Source organism: Fringilla coelebs (assembly GCF_963513975.1).
Source record: "Fringilla coelebs genome assembly, chromosome: 1".
Classification (NCBI taxonomy): Eukaryota; Metazoa; Chordata; class Aves; order Passeriformes; family Fringillidae; genus Fringilla; species Fringilla coelebs.
This window is the reverse complement of record NC_140028.1, coordinates 143,747,938-143,769,422: the sequence shown is the minus strand read 5'-3', so window position 1 is coordinate 143,769,422 and position 21,485 is coordinate 143,747,938. Positions and strand designations below refer to the sequence as shown.

Genomic DNA, 21,485 nt, shown 5'->3' with positions numbered 1-21,485 from the left:
CCTCTCTCAAAACATCCTCTGTCCTTCACTGGGAATTAAGTCATTTCATATAGCACATTTCCAATCTTCAACTATTATTAGAAAACATCTTTTGTACTATTCCATTAGCCTCATTCATATGTTGTGTTGGCTTTTTTGGACTTACTGAAAATAAATTATGCAGGACAGCAGAAGAAAGCTGTTTCTGCATAATTCAAGTAAAATCATAGAAAAAGGAAGCAGTACAATCAACAACTGCAGTGTTCCTTTGAGACTTTCTTTCTTATTATATAAAACAGCAATCTTTTGAAGAGGAGACTGATAATTACTCAACATCATCCTCTAAAAAGAGGAGTAAACTGAATGCAACAAAACAGTTATTTCACCCATATTAAGACAAATTAAATGTTAGCATATTTCAGTGCTCTTAATTAAATTTAAATATATTTCACATAATAGTTAATGGTTTTGCTCAGGGCTGAGAGAATATTTTTTTAATTTATGAAATTTTCCTAACTGCTGACCAAAACAGTCATACCTGGTACTTTTCCTTTTACCCTCCTTCTCACTCACATATATGTTTGGTTTACTGAATCAAACATACAGCAATTACAGAGGGGAGCACAGATCAAGCAGCAAAGAAAACCTGGAGGACTTACCATTTACACAGACTTCAAAAGACTTGCAAAGGTCATCCTCAAACAGGCAGCCTAAAAACACAAAGGAAAGGTAAAAATTAATACAGGTTTCAAACTGTGGGTAATTAGTGCATATTGAAGACCTGCTAAATCCTCTGAAAAAGTCAGACATTTGGTTGGCCTTGGGAGTTCAAACTGGGCAGCAGAGGAAGTCCAGAACAGGTCTGATTAGACAGCACATTTTACTAACTGGCTATGTCCAGAATAACCTTTGAAGTTTTTCCTCCCCTCATTCCTCTACTCAAGGTTCATTTTTTTTACATCCATGTCTCTCTCATTAAGTAATTTGAGGGACTTAATGTTCTCTTAATTTTGAGCACATTACTATACCACAGCACAATAATGCTGCAATACGCTGCAAGAATATACACCAAGAAACCAAGAGCATCCTGACAATATTGCCACAGCAATGAGACAAGCCTATAAATCAGCCTATAAATTGCTCAGATTAAGCTTGGGTTTGGTAACTGCAACCACTAACCATGCCTAAGACTTCAGGAGTGCTAAATCCTTGGAAAAAGCTTCCAAATTAAGCCATCCCTACCAGCACCCTAATAGCTCACAGACAGCTGACAAATCAATATAAGTCCATGAAAAATATCCTTGGATTTATCTGATTTAAAATAGGAAATTTGATCCTGAAGTTGCTGCTTGATTAGCCCCTACAGCGCAAGCTCCACTCTTCACTAGAAACACCATCCAGGCTGGTAATCCCAGCTCTTTCACTTGTACACATCTTCATGGATAAAGTATTCTGTTCCCTTGTCACCAAACTGTTCTGCTCCCTTGGTGTCACTCAACCAGGTATTGAGAAAATAGTGTTTCTTGCTTTTATCCTCAACCAAAATGAGTCCCTGCTGATAGTTGTGAAGGCAGCAGGGAAGTGGGCAAGATGTGCCTCTGCTCTGGTCACTCCACACTGGGGCACAGGGACAAGGATCAGGTCCAAAGGCACTGTGAAATATCCTGCTACTCACTTTTTTTACCCAACCAGTAGTTTCATTATTTCCTGACAAAGCTAAAAAGCTAGAACTGGAGCAAATCTGAGGAATGAAGCTGTATGTGGGACACAAACACTTCCTTAAGAACACATTTTCACAATTAAGACTTTTCATTTTTCCTGGAGAATATCTTATTTATAAATAAAATAAAGATTAACAAAATCTTATTCATAAATTCTGTGGCCACATGTAGTTATGATATTAAACAATATTGAACTTTTCCACACCTTGCATCAAGAAACCAGCCAGGAACTACACCAGATCCAAAGAAATGAGCAAATCCTCTCTCCCCAGCCATGCTGATCTCCATGAAAGCACAAAGTACAGCACCTCTAATCACCAGAGAGTCCAGTGGATTATGTAAGATGTCCTTAGAAAAAGAACTGAATGGCTTAGAACCCTCTGACCATGAATTACCTGGCTCCTCATCTTACTAAAAGAAAAGTTTTGGTGAGATAGAGTGACTTAGGAATTTCTGAAAAGCCTTTCAGCAGATAACTGTATTAGCACATCATTGAGCCTGAACTAATATGCTGTGTGTCTCAGCAGGATTTAGCAGCATATGCTAGGTCTGAACTAGACAAGCCCAGCTATGGGAATTCAAGACATGTTGGAGAACCAACAGAGTCCTTCACATCCATCCCACAGCTGCCTGCAAAGACCACATACACATAACCTTACACAGATCTACAATATGCACACAAATAAAAGTTCTCTCATCCTTTTACCCATGGCCCAGTAAACCGTGGATATACATTTGGTACCTTTTGAAAGGCAAGTTTCAGACCAGGAAAGCTGCTTCACACAGAGTATTGCAGAATGGCATGTGCCCACACAATACACAAAGTGTGGTTTGTAATATATTCTTGAGATATGGTTGACTTTGCTCCAGAGAAGTCTGCTATAAGAACCATTTGACCTGAAAGTGTTTGGAAACTCACTGAAGATACCTGACTGCAGCCCTGCTGCTGACCCAGCCAAGCAGGAGGATGCCTGAGCTGTACATTGACTCATAAAGGGCATCAGACAAGAACAATGAGAGGCAGTGACCAAAACACATCCACACAGAGCTCACAGCACAAGACTCTAATTAAAATAATAACAATACTCACTTTAGAAAGGCATTCTTGCAGGAAAAAAAAAATAAAGACTTCAAGCACCAATATAAACTAGACTTGGAAATGTATACTTCAGTGTTCCTGTTTCCAGAAATCTGAAGTTAACTCTTGTAAAAAAAAAAAGGTTTTATGGCTAGGAAAAATCAGTATTCCTTTTTTTCCTGAAAGATTAAGAAAATAATTAAAACCAGAAACCTGAAATATCTGTGTCCAGCAAAATGCTGCTGAATTTACCCTGTGATGGAGGGAAGACAGGCAGTTTTGTAGTTATTTCCCATCCTGCAGTACTGTAGAGCCAAAAGATGTCAGATGAGAAGTTGCAGCCAGGAATATTTCTAGTAGAGTGGCACATTAAACAGTGACAGGTTCACCTGACTACTGATTTGAAGCACCTGGGAGCTGGGATTACAACCACCTGCTGTCTGTAGCCACCTGCCAGAGATAGGCCATCCCATAATAATACACTGATATTCTCAGAAGCAGAAAAATACAGATACAAAATGAACAAAACGAGCCTGCTTAGGTACAAAGAAATCAACAGTCACACTACTTCTATACAGAACTCTGATTTTGCTTTATTGACTAATAAATTTTCCATGAAAAGCACAAAAGAAAACTGGCATTATCATGTTTTAATTTCTCTTTTAATAACTGTTGTTTATTTGATGCTCACTGCAGCAAGGAATCTGATGCAATCAGGCTCGTAAACCCATGTCTTGGAGAGCAAATTAACAAAGTCAATGCACAGTAAACTATATTCATGTAGGATTACTCTAAAGTAGACAAGGACCTCCAAAATGCCTTGAAAAATGTTTTGTTTCAAGTTATTTATTGCTAGAGCTGGTGGTTATGCATATTTCACACAACCAGTCAATATGCTAATTTAGCTACTAATTTATCTCCTGCTATTTGCTGGAACACTAAGAAGTATCATATTTCATTTTAAATACTATCTACCCACTATTAGTAATGGTGGTAATAAGTCAACTCTGAAGAGTGAAGTGGTATCATCTCCAAAATAGATTTAATTCAGTTCATGCCTAATGGGAGCAAAATCACATTGCATTTTCTATCAAAAAAAAATCTCCCTACCAAAAAACCTCCTGGTACACATAAACTGTTGATACATTACTTTCAAACACCAAACCTAAAGCCCCAATCTCACTTCACACAGCATCCCTGAAATAACAAAGTCTCCACATAATTATCCAGCATACCTTGCCTTGCTAAATGTAGAATTTAAAGAGTTTTCTTACCTAACTTGCATTGAAATTCAACCCTTTATTAACATTTGCACGGTCTCCACATCTCAGCAGGGACAAATCAGGTAAATATACTGTATATAATGTACACTACAGTACATTTTCATAGTGCATCGTTAAATAGCCACAAAAAGAGATTCCATAGGGCCTTCTGCCTCCCTTTGCTCCCCCCCTATACCTCCAGTGCTGTTTCTCAGAAAGGCAGCAAAACAATCAGAAAATACTGCTGCAAGTACACGACCTAAAAGTTTATGTTTCTTTTTTACAACTTATTCTTCTCATGAGACACTAATAAAACTATCTCCTTCTCTTCATCATACAGCAGTTCTGCTTTCCTAAAGAAAAAAATAGGAAAGTTTAAATTGCACTGGAACATATTGTTTGTTTTGACTTATACAAGGAGCCTCTGAAGGTTAGGACAGTCAAGGCAGCAGATGAAGTCACTTGAACTTCATCTAGAAAAAACTGAAAAATTTCTCTTATAAGGAAAATACTTTTTTAAAAACTGACATTGACTGATGGTTCAAACAGATTATGTTATGTTTATTTCTCTGTCCTTTCCCCCTGTTAAACAATTCATGATAATCCTAAACTAAACATCTCTCCCAAGAATGCCATCAATCCTGTAAGCATTTTTCTAAATTAAAATTTAAAAGTAGGCCATAGACCCTGTTTATCAAAAATTGTCTTATAATCATCAAAACAAAAAGTCCAATAACAGGCAAAAAATGGCTACATTTCTTCTGAAACTGGGAAAATACATACCTTTTAAGTCTTTTGTGTTATTGAAGGATCTCCACCTTTTCCTTTCACTCTCTTACTACAACTTTCATGGAAGCACCTAATGTCTCTTTACATCTACAGACCCTAACAACCCCTGGCCCATCACAACATTTCAGCCAGCATATGTTCCCTCAATCAAAATATGCCAACCATCTTTAACATTTTAATAGTCCAGAATGAAAGTGCAATCCACATTTACCTGTTTATTTCACATTTGGCTGCAAGATGTGGTTAGGAGACCTTGCATCATCACTGCTGAGCTCATCACTGCTGGTGAGGGTAAGAAACAAGGAAACATCTGGGCAGGTCAATGCCTCTGGGTCTTTAGCCCCAGCTGTGGAAGACTCTAAATAGTGAGTCACATGCTTATTTTCCTAGAGTAGGATTAATAAATATGCTCCAATGATTACATTTTAGAAGTGCTCAATTCACTCAACTGTGATAGCTTTAACTGAAAAAACCAAGATGATGCCCAACAATAATGAATGGTAATCTGAACACATTGGTAGAAAAAAATGAAACGAGGTTTCTTGCAGAAAACTGATGGGAGAAGTCATCTGTTTGAAAGAGAAATATTCTGCTCACTAATAGAGGAGAGAAATTTGCTCAGTCTGCTAAAGCTGTGATCTATTCAACACATCCTCATCTGTCTGCCATACATGTGTGCCTAACAAGTCTAGAATTACCCAAAATTGCAAGAATGTCTGAGGAAAATGTACTTGAAGCTGATCACAGGCTTTAAGTAAACTTCATCCCAGTTTCCTGAAACCTGGGGTTATATAGGTATGGGCACATGCAATATAAGTCTATACTCATTACTCAAAACTTACCAATTGCCTGTGAAAAATCAACTGATTAACTGACTTCCTTACTTTAGTTTTATTTTGGCATTAACTATGATAAAAAACCAGGATATTCTATTCCTTGGCCCTACCTTTTAAATTTTCATTCCTATTCCCTTTCTCCATTTTTTGTTTTTCTGTTCCAAACTCCTCCATTCTCTTCCTGACAAGTGTTTCTTTTTTACCTCCTTCTCTCCAAGAAAACACTGTCTCACCATCAGGATGCAGCTGCCCGTCCCTGACCCTCCCAAACACGTGCATGCCATTCCCAGGCACTGCCCCCACTACACTGTGCCCTCTCCTTTCACTCCTGCAGGTGAGCAGCTCTGTCACCAGATCAGTATTGATTGCTGGCAATTTCTGGCAGTCCAGTCCATCCATGCCCACAAGTGCCCTCTATTGTAAAGTTAGGGTGCCCTGACAAAGGAAGGAAAATGATGCATCTGACTCCATGTTCTCAGAAGGCTAATTTATTACTTTAAAATACTATATTATATTAAAGAATACTATACTATATTATACTAAAGAATACAAAAATATACTTCCTAAATGCTAAAAAGATAATATTGGAAATTCATGACTCTTTTCCAGAGTCCCAACACAGCTTGGCCCCACTTGGCCCAAGAGTCCAAACAACTCACACCAGAGTCCAATGAAACAATCACCTGTGGGTAAGCAATCTCCAAACACATTCCAGACAGGCACAATACAGAAGAAGCAAGTGACATAATAATTGTTTTCCTTTTCTCTGAGGCCTCTCAGCTTCCCAGGAAAAAAAATCCTGGGTGAAGGAATTTTTTCAGAGAATGTGAATGCCACAGCCCTCCCCTTCCCTTCCAGCACATTCAGCCATTTCCCATCTTCCTTCCAGTGTGTGACTGGGAGAGAGATAAGGGACAGGAGGTAAAAGAAGGGCGCAATTTGCTCTGTCTTGCTACCTCAATTCAGAGCAAGTGTAGATTCAGTTACATTCTGGTGTCTCCTCAGGTTCTCAGAATATCCAGAACGTTCTACACTGAAAAAAGATATTTTATCAAGCCCTCAGAGCCTGTGGTGGTTTATCAACAACTGCTTGGATAATAGTTAAGTGATGAAAGAATAGTAAATCAATGTGGTCAAGAATAATATTAAAGTGGCACATAATACTAAAGGGGTTCTTTTACCCAAGAGGGAAAGTGAGAAAAATATTGCCAGCATAAAATATACTGAGCTTTGATCTTCTTTCTTCACTCCACCTTTTATGAGTTTAATATGTGCCTGATGTTTTTGTAATACTGCAAACTCTTGAGAGAACAGTTTTTCCCTTTCTTTTTTAATTATGTGCATGTACAAAGCTTCATACAAAGGAGCACTCATCCCTGGTGAAGAATCCAGGCTTTACTCTAATCCAAATTAACAGTCATAAAGATGACAAAAGAAATCCCTGCAGTGGTTAACTGCAGGACTGTGCAATCTTTTTACATGAAAAGTTTCCAAAGTTAAGTAAGGAAAGATTTCCCATAAGTGTTACCATATGGTGCTAACACTTCCTCATCTCAGATTTACCCCTTCTTTCAATCATTTTTCATACACACTGATTTGTATATTGAAATATTACTCTAGGCAGAATAATTCATCATGGAATAGAGTTTTCATTCATTTAGGAAAAATTTCAGTCCTAAACCTACAGCCAAGACTTGCCCCTAAAGCATCAATGACATTATATAGCAATACTACAGTTACCTCCTTTATATCACTTGCCCTTCAACATGTGTGGATTGGTGCATGAAATAGGCAACATACTGTGGTGTTTATTATTATTATTATTTCTCACTATGTAAATCTGTATTTTGTCCTTTCTGCCTTTAGAGGAAAAAAATAGATCTTTTCCTTTGCACATAAGTAGCCTGAGCATGTTCACCACTAAAGAAAGGAATTGCTTTGTAGTGAGACTACTATTAGCTTATCTGATTACTAATGCCATGATTGCAATGATGTAGGGCTTTTCTTCTGGGGAGCACTGAGAAAAGGTCACTACTAAGAATAATTGAACATGTGAGCAGTAATAACAGGTCATGAAGAGAAGAGACACTGAAAGTCCATCACTACGAAAGCTTTAGAACAGCATTTGCCCAGCACTCAGAAAGTGGCTCATTCACCATCTGATGAGCCATTTTGTCATTTTTTCACAGTAAACATTAAAAGAACTTGCATTACCTTCCCTGAAAAATTACAATTCTCTCACTGCTACATTGTCTGTTTCTTTAGCAAGACTGCCATTCACCCGAAGAGGAAAATGGGGAGAACAGACATAATCTGCAAAAAAAGTAGCTCCACTAATACTTAATTATACGGGACACTAACATGCTCTCTATTTATATTGTAAAAAAAGGAGATTAATCCATTATTGTAGAATAAATAGATGATAATTCAAAAGCATTGCAAATATTACCTTCTTAAAATCATGATTGAAATCTTTTACCTTTAATTGTGGCAGAAGGGGTCAAATGTGATTTACTCAAGTAGCACAGCCCCAAACAAAAGATTTTTGCCACTTTGGTGTCCCATATTGGGGAAAAAAAAGCATCTTTACAACATAAAATGTAGGATCTCTTCCTTCAAAATTAAGAATTGTTAATTGGAGTACTCCCAAACTTTAGACATAATATCATAAAGGTCAGAGCAGGCCTTCAGTAAATGCAATTAAACACCTTCTGGTCACCAGTTGTTAAAACTGAATTCAATTCTGGGCAGGAACTAGAATCACCCAATGCCCACTGAAATCCCAAGAGCAGCTAAGCAAAACTTTCTTTTGTGCCTGGCAGAGATTCTGAAGGCTGAACACCACTGAGTCTAAATTCCACTTCACTGTTTAAATACATCAAGCAGCCTTATTTTTTTACCTGCCATTGCCTGTACAATATCCTTGCCCACAAAATCTGCTGGCAGCAAAACCTTCTGGTACTATCCATAGCCAAAAGATATAACACTGAAGCTTACACCCAGCAGAGTGTGACATTACCAGCACTGCCTTCTTAACATCATTGCACACAAGCCAGCAAGCATTGCACTGCAGAGGAATCTGTGATATTTATTCTGTGAAAGAACTGCTGCCATCATTATATCTATCAACCTCATTTTGCCCATCACTAACTCTGCCAGTCTCTTCCAGCATACTTGTTTTACAAAATTGCAGTACAGGAGTGAATTCTACATCCTAATTATAACATAATTCTAGATGTCTTCCACAGTGAGGGTTAAGACAAGCTGGGTCAAAGAAGTAATGAACCATTAGCTAGAGGAAACAGGAACTCTGTCTGGAGGTTATGTGCTTTGGAAGATAACTCTTTCAGGAAAAATATCCAAAACACTTACATGGTTAAGGAACTTATGTCCTATTCTCTGAAAGTACTCAGTCTTCAAGAGCCGGATTCAGTGACAGAAGGATTTTTTCTAAATGGTCTTTAAAGTTGTGTCTTCTGTTTTGGGAAAGCTCCCATTATTTCCATAATCAAAGGAAGGAAAAGAGACATGTTTATCATTTCCCTCTAACTAGTGCCAAAATTTTCTTTTCATTACTTGGCAGACATTCTTAATGAGTATCTTGGTGCTTAAAAAAACATAACCAGAATTTACAGCAATTCTCATCCACTTATATTGCCTCTAAAACCAAGCAATTACCCAACATTGAGGGGTAATATTCCTCTCCCAACAATATCCTAAGCAGACTTCAAAGGCAGAAACCGTTTTTTGGAGAGGACCTCTCTGCTGTTATTGGCTTTTATGTTCTGTCTTACTTAGAAAACAGTACAGCATCTTTCAATCAAAGATGCCTGTACTAACAGCTGCAGTAAGACCAAGTGCCTGTCACATAGGATCCCCTCTATTTTCCTTCCTCAAACTTTTAAAAAAATCCCTCTCCTTTTTGCTTCATCTCTACTTCACAGTTAATTTGAGCTGGGTTACAATTTTTGGTTAAAATTACAATGCAGACATGATGAAAGCAGCTTGGAAGGAAAAAAGAAACATTTAACTCCAAGAAGTGTGAAGTGCAAGGGGCTAGTTCAGAATCATTTATTGCAGGGAAGTAATTCTAATCTGGACAACAGCGCCCATGGATGTGGGAGTTACTCTTACAGAAGAGCTCCAAAAAAGGAAGCAGGACCCAAACACTGGTCTAAATCTATTTCTCTGTATCCATCTGGAGGTCTGATAGATGTAGAAAACAGTAAAAATTGCTGTTTGGGAAAACAGTTTCATGCCTTTATCATGAGTTTCTGAATCACATTATAATGTTAATTTAGAGTGTTGAAATCACCTGTGTTCATCTAATGGAAGAGACACTATTATATACACTTGATAATTTCTTTAATAAAGAGTTTAAACAGTCCAGAGTCATCCACATTAATTATTCATGTACTGGAGAAACATGATGAAAGTCAATGAAGAAAGTCATAGTCTCTTGGAGTTCTTGAGAGAAAAATAATAATATTAGGTATAATTCAATGGACTGTGACATCAAGATTTATCTCTACAATTTGCCCTGGGAATCTGAATTGTGAATGAAGCTGCAGCCTCCTCTAGGATGCAGCAGAGTTATGAGAAACAGGTCACGCAGGGATATTGGTAGAACATCAAAGTTAACAGTTCTTACTAAGATGCCCAAAATTCCCTTTCCACAAGGGAAAAAAAAAAACCCAAAGAATTGTGAAAGTGCTTATCTACTAGATATTTTTTAAAAGCTACCAAGAACTTAGCTGTCCCTATCAATACAAATTATCTCTTGACAAACAATCCACGTGCAGCACCTTGTGGCTTTGTTCAAGTCCTGTTGGGCTGTTGAGTTTGTAACCCCTACATGGGCATCACAATGACAAGGGACAGAATTCAGACAATGCTTTACTATGCTGATAAAAATTAAATCTATTCAGTATTGATTCAAAACCCATTGCAGACAGATGTTTAAACTTATCACAGAGTAAAATGATCTGCTTCTACTTACTTTTGTGAAATTACACCTATTTGAAAGAACTGAGAGTGAATGGTCCTGATTTTGACCAGTAATTGAGCTCTAATTACTCCTGACTCACCCTGATGTTTCTGAGGCTGGCAGTAGAGCCAGCTGTCCTAGAATACATCCTGCTGTTGTGTCTGTGAAGCAGCTCTGCCTACTCTGTGAGACCAGTGAGATGTTTTTTTCCCTAGGCTAGTTGTTGAGAGGCAGCCACAATAATGACACACATCAGAGATGTAGTTAAGAAAAAGCCTAATGATTAAAGCAATTTGGGGAGGAAGCCAAGAAAATTAGAGATGATTTTGAAATATGACAAATAGTGTTCATGCTGAGCAGCACCAGAATTCATCTTCTGTTTCCTTCCTAAAAAGTACACAAAAGACTATTTTTCTCTGTCTGGAAAAAAAAGAAAAAATATCATTAGAAGACTAAACCTCTCAGATTCTAGAAGTTCATCTGTTGCACTCCTTTAACCACCAAGGAGAAACTGCACTTAAGCAAATCCATTTATGAAGGAAAAGAAATCTGAAGGCTGGATGCTGTCAGGAATTTATATAGGTGCTTTCCCCATTAAGAGTAGACAAAAGCCTTTGCTACACTGTAGCCATAGAGACACCAGCTCTCATTAACCTAGCCTCCAATGCCTTTGATTTTGATGGAATTGAAGGATCTGAGCAGGGAATTAGGGCCCAAATGCCTATTTTTTCTTTAAGTCTTTTTGTCTTTGCTGTTTTTCCTTTGTAAACTTTGTTTCTATATTAGAGACTTCTCTGTGTTCATTCCCTATCCTCTCCTGGATATTCTTTGCTACTGAGAGTTACCAGGTAGGAGGCACATAATGGAAAAGAGAAAGGAATGGGGATTTTCACATCTCTATTCACCAATCAGAAACTTCCTCCCAGCTTCCTCCACTGCTCCACCAAGCTGCTCTGAACTCCAGAGCTGGTTCTGTCTGCTGAATCCAGCCTCTCCCTAGTAAAAATAATTAGCCTAGAGCATACACAATGGAAAAAAAAAAAGAATGAGACCTATTAATTCATAAAGGAATTATCAAAATTTACTTCTGAGGGGTTTGTTGGGGTTTTTTTTGTTGTTGTTGTTTTGTTTTTTTGGTTTTTTTTTTCCTGTATGGAAATATAGAGAATCAAGGAAACTTAAATTGGAAACAGTAAAAAGTACAAATTCAGAAGAAAATACTGGAGGGAGAACAGAGGTAATGGTGAACACTTCACTGTGCAACAACTGAAGAAAAATCTACAAGAAAAGAGGAAATGGGAGAAAATAAGAGGGTCTGAGAAAGGAAGTGCAGGAGAATAATCTCCACAGAAATGTCTGTAATGCACGATGTGTTAAAAGTGATAAAAAGTCCAAGGTGCAGAGATAAGCCAGTGGCAGAGATAAGAACAGCCCTGCATTTCCCTGCTAGCATCTTACACTGACTTTACAGGACCCCTTCTTGGGATTTCTGAGAATTTAAAAGAAAGGGACTCTCTCATTTCTTGGAGACATCCTGAGAACAAAAGTGGTTTTACAATAATCCCATTGATAGTTTTGCAAGTTGATTCCAAAGATTCATTAATTAAAGACTTGATTTTATTTTTCCTCCCAAAAATTCTTGATGTTAATATTTCATGAAGTTCCACACACAAGTCTTCAGTCTGCAGTTGACCAGCATTTGCATAATTCTCTGAGACATGATATTCAGCAAGGTTTAGAATCAGTCTGGCACCTCATATGGGAGCCCTCTTAAAAATTCTTAAATTATTCTAATGAACCGGTATTATTCAAAAAAATATTTTTCTTCCTTCAGGATTTGAAGTTCAGCCAAAACATTAAAACAATCTTTAAAACTATACTTGGAGACTTTCTATTTGATGAATATATTATAAATCTAATTTTTTGTTGTTTCTGAATTCAATAGTCTACAGAAAGCAAGGAACAACATGCATACAATGCTTTCTACATCAATGGAGAGTTTACAAAATATCCTAATTACAAGACCTTAAAAAAAACAGACACCAAAAAAGCAACAAATAAATGACCCTAAAAATCCAAAGCTTTGTGACCTTTATTCTCTCTTCTACAACCTATATATATCATGCAGCAGAAGTAAAGGCACAAGAATATTAAAATTATGCCCAGATGAGTAAATGATTTTTTTTTTTAATGTACAACCTCATTTGATGTATTCTTTCAAACCAACATGGGACTGCAACAAGAATGCCTGAAAGACCTGAAATTGTTTCATTAATGGTATGTCAAAAAAGCAAAATGTGATGTGTTATTACACACTACTTTGTACAAGGAAGCAGTACTCATCTACTTCTCTTAATTGAGCTTTGTTAAAAATAAAACTTAACTATCAGATTCACATCAAGCACTGGCCTGTTTTGAGAAGGTGGCTTCAGTTTCCTGCAGGCAGCTGGGGAGTATCAGGTCAAGGACCACAAGAAGAATCCCTGTATCTACAGTTCTCTTCTTTTTGTACAACTTCCTGGAACATTTTTACCGAGGGTCCATGGGGGGGAAATCGTGCTCATGGAATATGAGCTGCATTGTTATTCTGCTGTTGAAAAATGTGCATTGGCAGACTCTTGGCTAAAATTTGGTTCAGGAGAGACCCTGGGTTTTTACAGCTAAGACTTTTTGGCTTCAATTCAACTTGCCTTTAGCTATTCATGTGATGGCAGAACAACAAAATCAAAAAACCTTTTGTGCCATTTCTTGAGTAATTGCTACAATTTTTAGCAATTTTACAGAATTAAAAATATTAAGTTAACATGTAGGTTCAATAAAACAAACAGTCCTCAAGTGGCCCAAGTCTGCTGGAGTCTGACATCAAAGTAACCCAGCTATTCAACTTCCCAATTTAAACAAGATATGAGGACAGGGAGCAACTGTGAGGAAGGGGGAGAGAGCTGCTCATGGCTGACAGTGTCTGGACATACCTGTATCCTCCCCACCTCTCAGAAAATCCTCACTTTCCTTACACTCAGCAGCTCTGCCCATTGACATCTGATGATGTAATAACACACAATTTATGTCATTCTGGGTTAAAGGTAGACCAAATATAAAATATAATTACTGCTCAGTTAGTGCTGCTTTTAGTTGTAATACTTTAATTCTATAATGGATATGAAAGTGCCCACAAGCTTCCAAATCACAGCTGGGTACTAGAGACTTTTACCATTCCAGATCTTCCAAGCCTTTACCTGCACTGTTGGTAAAACCTTCTCTAAGGATGCAATTCCCTTGTTGTCATTTTTTGACAACATTATGACTTTATTCTAACCCATTCTCTATCTCCACCACAGCTGCCTAAACCCAGACCCTACAGTTGCCAAAAAGGTCCTTAAGAGCAGGACAGTGACCTTAGGCCATGGATTATCCCACCAGCCCCTACTTTCCCAGAGGTGTGAACACCTTTATTGCTGCTGCTGATAGTCTAGTGTAGAACTACAGAATGCCACAGCCAACCTCAGAAAAGATTAACCAGCCTTTTTTCCTCTCACAATCCACATGGCTCACTTCACAACATTTGCATTCCCAGGTGGATAACTGATTCTTTACCCTGAGGAAGTTAAAAAGAAACATTAAAAAAAGCAACTGAAATATGTCACACAGAAAAACTTACGAGTTCATTACTTCATAGAAGCTTTTTTAATATAATTTTTACTAAAATATCCTAAGAGATTTAGGGTGACTCACAAATGCCTAAAAATATGGAAGCTATTTTCCTGCTGTGTTCTTTTTTTCCTTTATGATGAAGGGAAGCTAAAAGTACTTTGCTTTTGTTTCTTGTTATTTTTTGCTTGGTTTCTCCCTCCCCTTTCTGGAGAATAATAAAGTACATTATGTTTTCACTTGCAAAGCTCCTGAGTGTGCAGCGCCTGCCCCAGCGGGAGGCACAGCACACAAAAGCACGAAGCACACAGCTGCAATTACACATCAAAGAGGATTGCTAATCTCACTAACTGCTGCACCTCTGTTCTCCCACCTTCAGTCAGCACCAAGCACTCTGCAAAACTCAGTATCAGGGCTAGTCTTTGCAAACTACAGGTATATAAATCTGTATTATACCTGTATAGATACAAATACGTTAAGCATGTCTACAGGATATATGTATTAAAAACATATTCATGATTACTGTTATTACTGCAATAAAATGGGGTTGGAATTTGTTGTCAAAACATTTTCTTCTACTGCCATCTGAGATACCACAGACTGAGATATCCACACAACACAGATCTGGTAGGAGACTCAGTCCTTTCTGGAGCGTCAGAGACATTAGGCAGAATACCCACAGCACCTGAAACAAGGTGCCCTTTGTCAGACAACTGAACCCAGACTTCTTTTCTAAAATAACCTAAGTCAGCCATGCCATACAATTTCTATTTTTTCAACTTGTCTTGCAGGTTTCTCGTAGTGATCTTGCAGTTACCTGAGACGAGGCCTCTCTACTGTGTTCCTTAAGATGTCAGAAAACCAGAAGTCTACCTCTTCAAAACCGGCAATTTTGTCAAGACTCAATCATTTGAATACTTTTGAAAAATACAAATTCAGGCAATTCAAGGACTCAAGAGGAAGGAAGAACTAAAAAAGGAGGCCCTGTACATTGCACTGAACTGCTTCATGAGGTTTCAAGGTTTGCTGAACCTCCGCCTGATACCAGTTCTGTGGGCATTGTAACCTTGGCTTGCCTGCTCCTCTGTGCCTCGTTTTCCACAATAGAGAGTGGAACAGTCACTAAGAGACTATCTTGTTCCTGGTATAGGCACTGACAGGACTTTGCTGATTTTTGAAATAAGAAGTTTGGTTCCTAAATGTTCAGGACAGGAACAGGAATTAAAGCAGTCTGGGAAAATGCTTCTGCTGCATTATAGAAGAGATGCTGTTCCTCAGCTAAATTAGGAATACAAAAGTGAATTAACCTTTCTTTCTACTTGAAAAAGGAGAAATATGCTTCCCCTTCCCTATATTTTATTCTAGTCACAGAGAATGCCTTCTGTTAATAAATGAGCAGCTCTGTGAATCAGAAATAACTCCAAACTGGAAAGCAGACAGTTTATCCTGGAAATATGAGGGTAGGGATGGGGGTCTAGGACAAGAGAAAGTAGCCCCACATGGGCTTTTAAAGGAGAAGGTATAAAACAGCTAAATAACTTCGTATTGTATTTTTAGGATCCATTCCTCAAAATACTTGACATTATCTGCATATTGTTGGATATTAAAGAAAAAAAAAAAGAAATCTAACATACGAAGATTTCCCATGGAGACCTAAGGTTCAGACATGCAGTCACCATGCCAGGTCACTGGCACATATTGAAAGGCAAGTTGGTGTGATAGAAACAAAACTAATGGGTTTATTTTTAAATACAAGCATTTCATAATGAATATTCAGCAAGACAGCTGCAGCCTAACAATCATCCTGAATACAGAAAAGAATGGTTTCAAATAATCATTGCACACATGAAAAAAATCCAGAACATTCCTCACAGGTTTACCTCTAGCCTAGGCATTTGAGATTATACTTTTTTGTTATGTGTGATATCTATACCTAAACAGTATTTAAAGACAATTTAGAAAAATTTAAAAATGACACATCAGGAAGTAAGTAAGATTCTTGATTCCAGAAATAATCATCTGCCACTTGAGAATGATCATCTGTGGGAGTAAGATGATGATTTAGAAACCTTAGCTTGGGGGCTTTTCTTCTTTCAACTCAATGGGAAGGTAGAATCTCATTCTGTACTTTTGCAGTTAATATTAGAACCAAAGTTATTTTAGTGGTGTTCACCCTACCTATGCTGGCCTCTTAAAGAACAGGAGAACAAAGAAATTAACATTTTAATCTTCCTTGAATCACTACTTAGTCATTGTAAAATCATGGGGTAAGAAATCAGTCTGTGGAGAAGACTCTCATCAAGCACACACACAAACACATACACACAACAGGAAAAGTAATTAAACTTCAAAATTCAAACAGGACAGCACCCACCACCCTCAAATCAGGATGGATGGCTTCATGATTATATATGATAAAGCACTGATGTTCAATACTTCTCCCATCTATAAAGTTGTTTAAACTGTACACAGAGGAATGAAATTCAGCCACCTTAAAATTAATGACAAATTCCTACTTGTTGCAACTGGAACCAAGAATGTAATTTTGCAGATATATACTGCTGATCAAAACATAAAATTTCCTTGTTGGCTACACTGAATAGGTATGAACAACAGTTAGCATATTTTTAGACCATCATCTATGCTGGTAGCAATCAAGCTTAAAAAATGACAAAGATCTATGTTGGTAGCAATCAGACTTAAAAAATTATAAAGATCTCATTCATAGAAAATTTCCAGACATTTCTCTTTTCAAATTATAAACTTAGGCATCACTTATTGAATTATTCATTGTGCACTTTCTGTGTAACATAAAAAGTAGGCATGAAACTGTGGATTCTAGTTATCTAAAGCCATCTTAGTTCAGAAGGTTAATTTTCATTTCAACAAGTGAGAGATTCATTCTCTATTTCTGTGCCCCACTGCATCTGAATCCCTGAATGATCCCTACAGAAAAAGTGTAAAGGAGCAAAACTGTAAGGCTATTTCAAGTCTATTTCAAGTACTGTAGGAGTTTGACAGTATTTCATTTTTCAGCATATGCTAAAACACCGTGGGATGACTTTTAGCTTCTGCAGCTTCATGCAGATAAATATGGCTAGATAGGATCTGGATGTTTCCTGCAGTCAGAGAGATGTAACACAGCACCAGCAGGTTCCTTTCTGCAGTGAGGCCCTAATAGAGAACAGCCACACAGGAGCCCTCCATACCCAGTCACAGCAGCTGGAATCCAAGCACAAAGAAACAGAGACCACATCCAAGCTCATTTGCCTTGTCCACGAAGAAAGGCTACACAGGAGCTGAATTATACTTTACTACACCAACCTAGTTCACTTGGGGCCAATACCTCAAACACTGGTGGATGACTAATTTATGATGACTAACTGAAGAGGTCTCATTTTTAAAAGAAATGGTTCAAAGCCAGAAGAAATAATGGGAAAGGGGGAAAAAAAGAATAAATTCCTGTTATGTGACCCAGTTCAAGCTTAACTCTGTATATGCTATTCCTGCACAGTGAACTTTTTGGTCCCGTTTTATTTCCTGTTCTGTTGGAGGCAATGCTGTCAACCATTTCCAGCTGAGACCTTTTCAATTCTGATACTCCAAGGGCTCTTTTATATCTCCTCAGCTCAGTAGAAGGAAACACAGGCAGGAGAAGATAAAATGTTTTTCTTCCCTTTTTATGACTGTTGCCATTCAGTCAACTGAGGTGGCACTGATGGCACAATAAAACCACCACCATGAAACTTAACGGGTCCCACAGTAGTGTGCAAATTTTAAGAACATCAGGCTGGCCAATTGCAACAGGGGAGTTCTGTCTGGCCCTGGATTCTGGCTATGAAAGTGGCCATCAACAGATGTTCAGGGAGAGAGCATCAGAAAACTGTTCCAGTGAGAGGCAAGACACTGCTTAAAAACCTAGAGTTAGAGGCTGTGTCTGGACTGCAGCATCTGAAAAGCTTCAATTCACCTCCAGGGCTCATTTATTCCTTTGGTTTCCATAAGACTCTTCAAAGCCCTAGTGACAAGCAGGTAAATAAATATTATCTGCTTTTAACAGGCAGAAGAAAATGTGTTATATAATGTGTGCCAGATGTTGTGGAAACGAAGCAATTAACAGTACTAGCAGCGGTCCATGCGCCACTTGGGTATCTCATTTTGCCTTAAAGATCTTGCAGTCTAGACAGATGGCATAAAATACTCCAACAGAACAGAAAAGTGTGTAGCCTGACACTTGGAAAAGTTTTTAGTTTTGGTTGTTTGGTTTTAATATAGGAGTACTGACTGCTTTTTTGTTCTATTTTAATGCATTAGGCCTCTGGTTCCCAATATCTGATACAACCCTATTAGATCAAAATGCTTCCCCTGTTTTTCTCTTACTTTCTCAGTACATTCCCTTTCCACCATAAAATAGTTAGAATTTTTTTTAAGCCATGGCCAGAAGATGAACTGTTTTACACACCAGAAAGCATGCCCATCTTCACTACACTCCAATTACTTCATCAGTAAACTGAATTTATTATTTTCTTATTCTTCAGTCATAAGTAAGTTCTAAGGTATAAAAGAGCCAAATACTATAATTTTGGCGAGGCTGGAATTCAGGTTTCAGTGTATTTATCTTTCTAACTTTGAACAGCAATTTTTACTTTCAGTTAATTCAAAGGAAGACTTCTGGGATCTAAATGCCAAGGAGATTTAGGTAGGGTAGGGTATTTTGTGCTCAAATGAGGAAAGTAATGCAAACATTTATGGGTTATATCCAACCAGCAGCACTTTTCATGCTTATGATATTTTCTCACTTTATGCACAAACAATATTTTCAAGTTGAGTATGTAAAAAAAAAAATCACAAAGTCTTACTTTTCTTTGAATGATTGTAAAATTTCTGGCTTTTCCTTTCCAGTGGGCAAACATATCATACTTCTAATTTAAGCATATCAAAGAACTTGCCAGTTCAGTTTTTCCAAGAAGATCAATCTTCTTGAAAGAACAAAACTTTTAGTTTAAGTTCTAGAGATAAAACTTTTGGAAATGTATTAGCATGTGACAAAAGAGATCAAGAACACACCTTCAAACTCCCCAAATGACCTGTGTCATCAGCTCTCCCATAAAAGTGCTCACTTTTCTCAATTTTTAGGTGAGTAGAATTTTTTCAATACACCTGAGGATTAATTAATACTGTCAGTAGAGTATAACTTCTAATGTTTATAACAAAGATAACTTCTAGTGTTTATAATTGTGCACTACAGGTCTATCACTTGGTGGAAAGACAATTTATTCTTGATAAATTTATCCTTGATATTTATCCTTGATAAAAGAGCACAGAGCACCCAACTGTAGCAATACTGATGAAAAATGTCAAGGGGTATGAGAGTTGCCTGAAGTTGCTTGTATTCAGCTTTCCATGTGACAATAACAATCATAATTAAACTTCATTGCAAGATTGAGGACAAAAAAAAAGTATCTGAAGGTGTATTTCCAGATATGCTATAAAATAATGACTGGCATCTTCATTACACCTACAACTGCTATATAGATTTCAGAATTTCAACTTCAAGCAAAACCTTTTATATTCAGTTAAACAAGGACACAAAACTCCCACTTTGAAAAGGGATAAAAGATATTTGTCACATGCTCTTTACAACACTCTCAACAGCCTCCCTCAGCCGAAGCATCCATGGCAAAAAAAAAAATTGTAGATAACATTTAAACTGATTAACATGCTTGTGCCTTCTGTTTTGCTCAAAAGAAGTTTCCATTCTGCATAGGATGACTTGAAATAATGATACATCAGTTCCTTCATTTTGTGAGCAGTAGTGGCTATTCTGTCACCTGATTAGAATCACATTTGAGAGCCCTGGATAAAAGGCAGAACATTTTATTATCAGCAAACGTCTCCTGCTTCAACTCCATCTATTTTTAGTCACTTGTGCTATTAATCAGCAGCATGGATCCCCCACCAAGGTAACAAGCCCAAGCTCCTGACACTGGCCAAACAAGAAATGGAACAGAAAGCACAGCATGAACAAACTGAAGGTGACAGCCATAACACAGGAAAGAAAGCAGACCATGAGAGAGCCCTGCTCTATGGAACAAGCAGGACTCAAACCCTTCACATTTTACCTTCCCTGTAATAACTCTGCACAGGTGACCAGAAGCAAAGCAGAAAAGTTTGTACAAAAGTAAAAATTAGCCAATCCAAAAAGAGTAGTCTGGAGGAGTGTTAAATCAAAGCAGGAATATTATTCACTGCTTTGGGAGAAAGGATAAGCACCCAGGAATTTGAAACCAAGAATCAAATTGCCAATCTGTAGGAAGCCTACGCACTGCAGCAGATTTTTATGATTTTTAAGAAATGCTTAAAAACTTACTTTGCTTTTATTTCTTAGTAACTGGAAAAAATATTCAAAACTCATTTTTTACTATCAGGTGAAAAACTTCATTAAAGATCTTGTCTCCATCTTGCAGCTCTATTACCTCCAGCCTTTCCTGCACACTGCAGGCATTTCATGGCACACATCTGTGCAAACTGAAATAACACACAACAGGAATTTGGAAGATTTTTACCTGAACTCTTATTTCTAGCAATTCTTTTCTTCATTACTATATAACCAAAACACAAGGAATTTTGTACTGGTATTGCTTGCACCTTACAATTTGCCTCATGAACTTCTAAAATAAAAATTAAGAGATTTTCATTGCTTTGTACAGTTTGCTCCTAACCAGTCCTCACAGTCAATATACTGCCTGAATGAAACAAAGCCACATGCTAAGAATAGCAGGAACAGAACACAGATGATAAATAATACACATAGTATGAGTACAAGTCAGGAAGAGTCCTACCAGAGGCTTCTATCTTAAACTGGATTTACACTATACATTTTCCAGTCATCCTGACATGAAAGGAGACTTTTGAAAGAAAAAATTACAATGTAAACTTCTTTGTAAACAACATGCTTAAAGCTCATCTTGATTCAATTAATCCATATCATTTTCTAGGGTGCAAGAAATCAGGTACCAGAGATTCAACTACTTTTCCATGCCAAGAGGAAAAATTACTATATATAAATATGTAAAGAGATAATTTCTCTGCTCTGCCAGAGAAAGAAATGCTTAATGAATCCAAGGCTACTTAAAATATTTACACCCTAAGTAAAACTTCACCAGCCACCCTAGCAAGATCTTA

The 21,485-nt window shown here is 37.5% G+C and overlaps 1 protein-coding gene across 1 annotated transcript in view; it reads right to left on the bottom strand.

Annotated features, from left to right (window-relative positions):
* PTPRN2 (protein tyrosine phosphatase receptor type N2) overlaps window positions 1-21,485 on the bottom strand; it is a gene marked incomplete at both ends in the record, with an annotated part of 628,010 nt that overhangs the window by 560,933 nt on the left and 45,592 nt on the right. Inside the window, one exon of the mRNA XM_084216229.1 lies at window positions 639-689. Coding sequence (XP_084072355.1) covers window positions 639-689 — 51 coding nt within the window. The remainder of the gene's footprint in view (window positions 1-638; window positions 690-21,485) is intronic.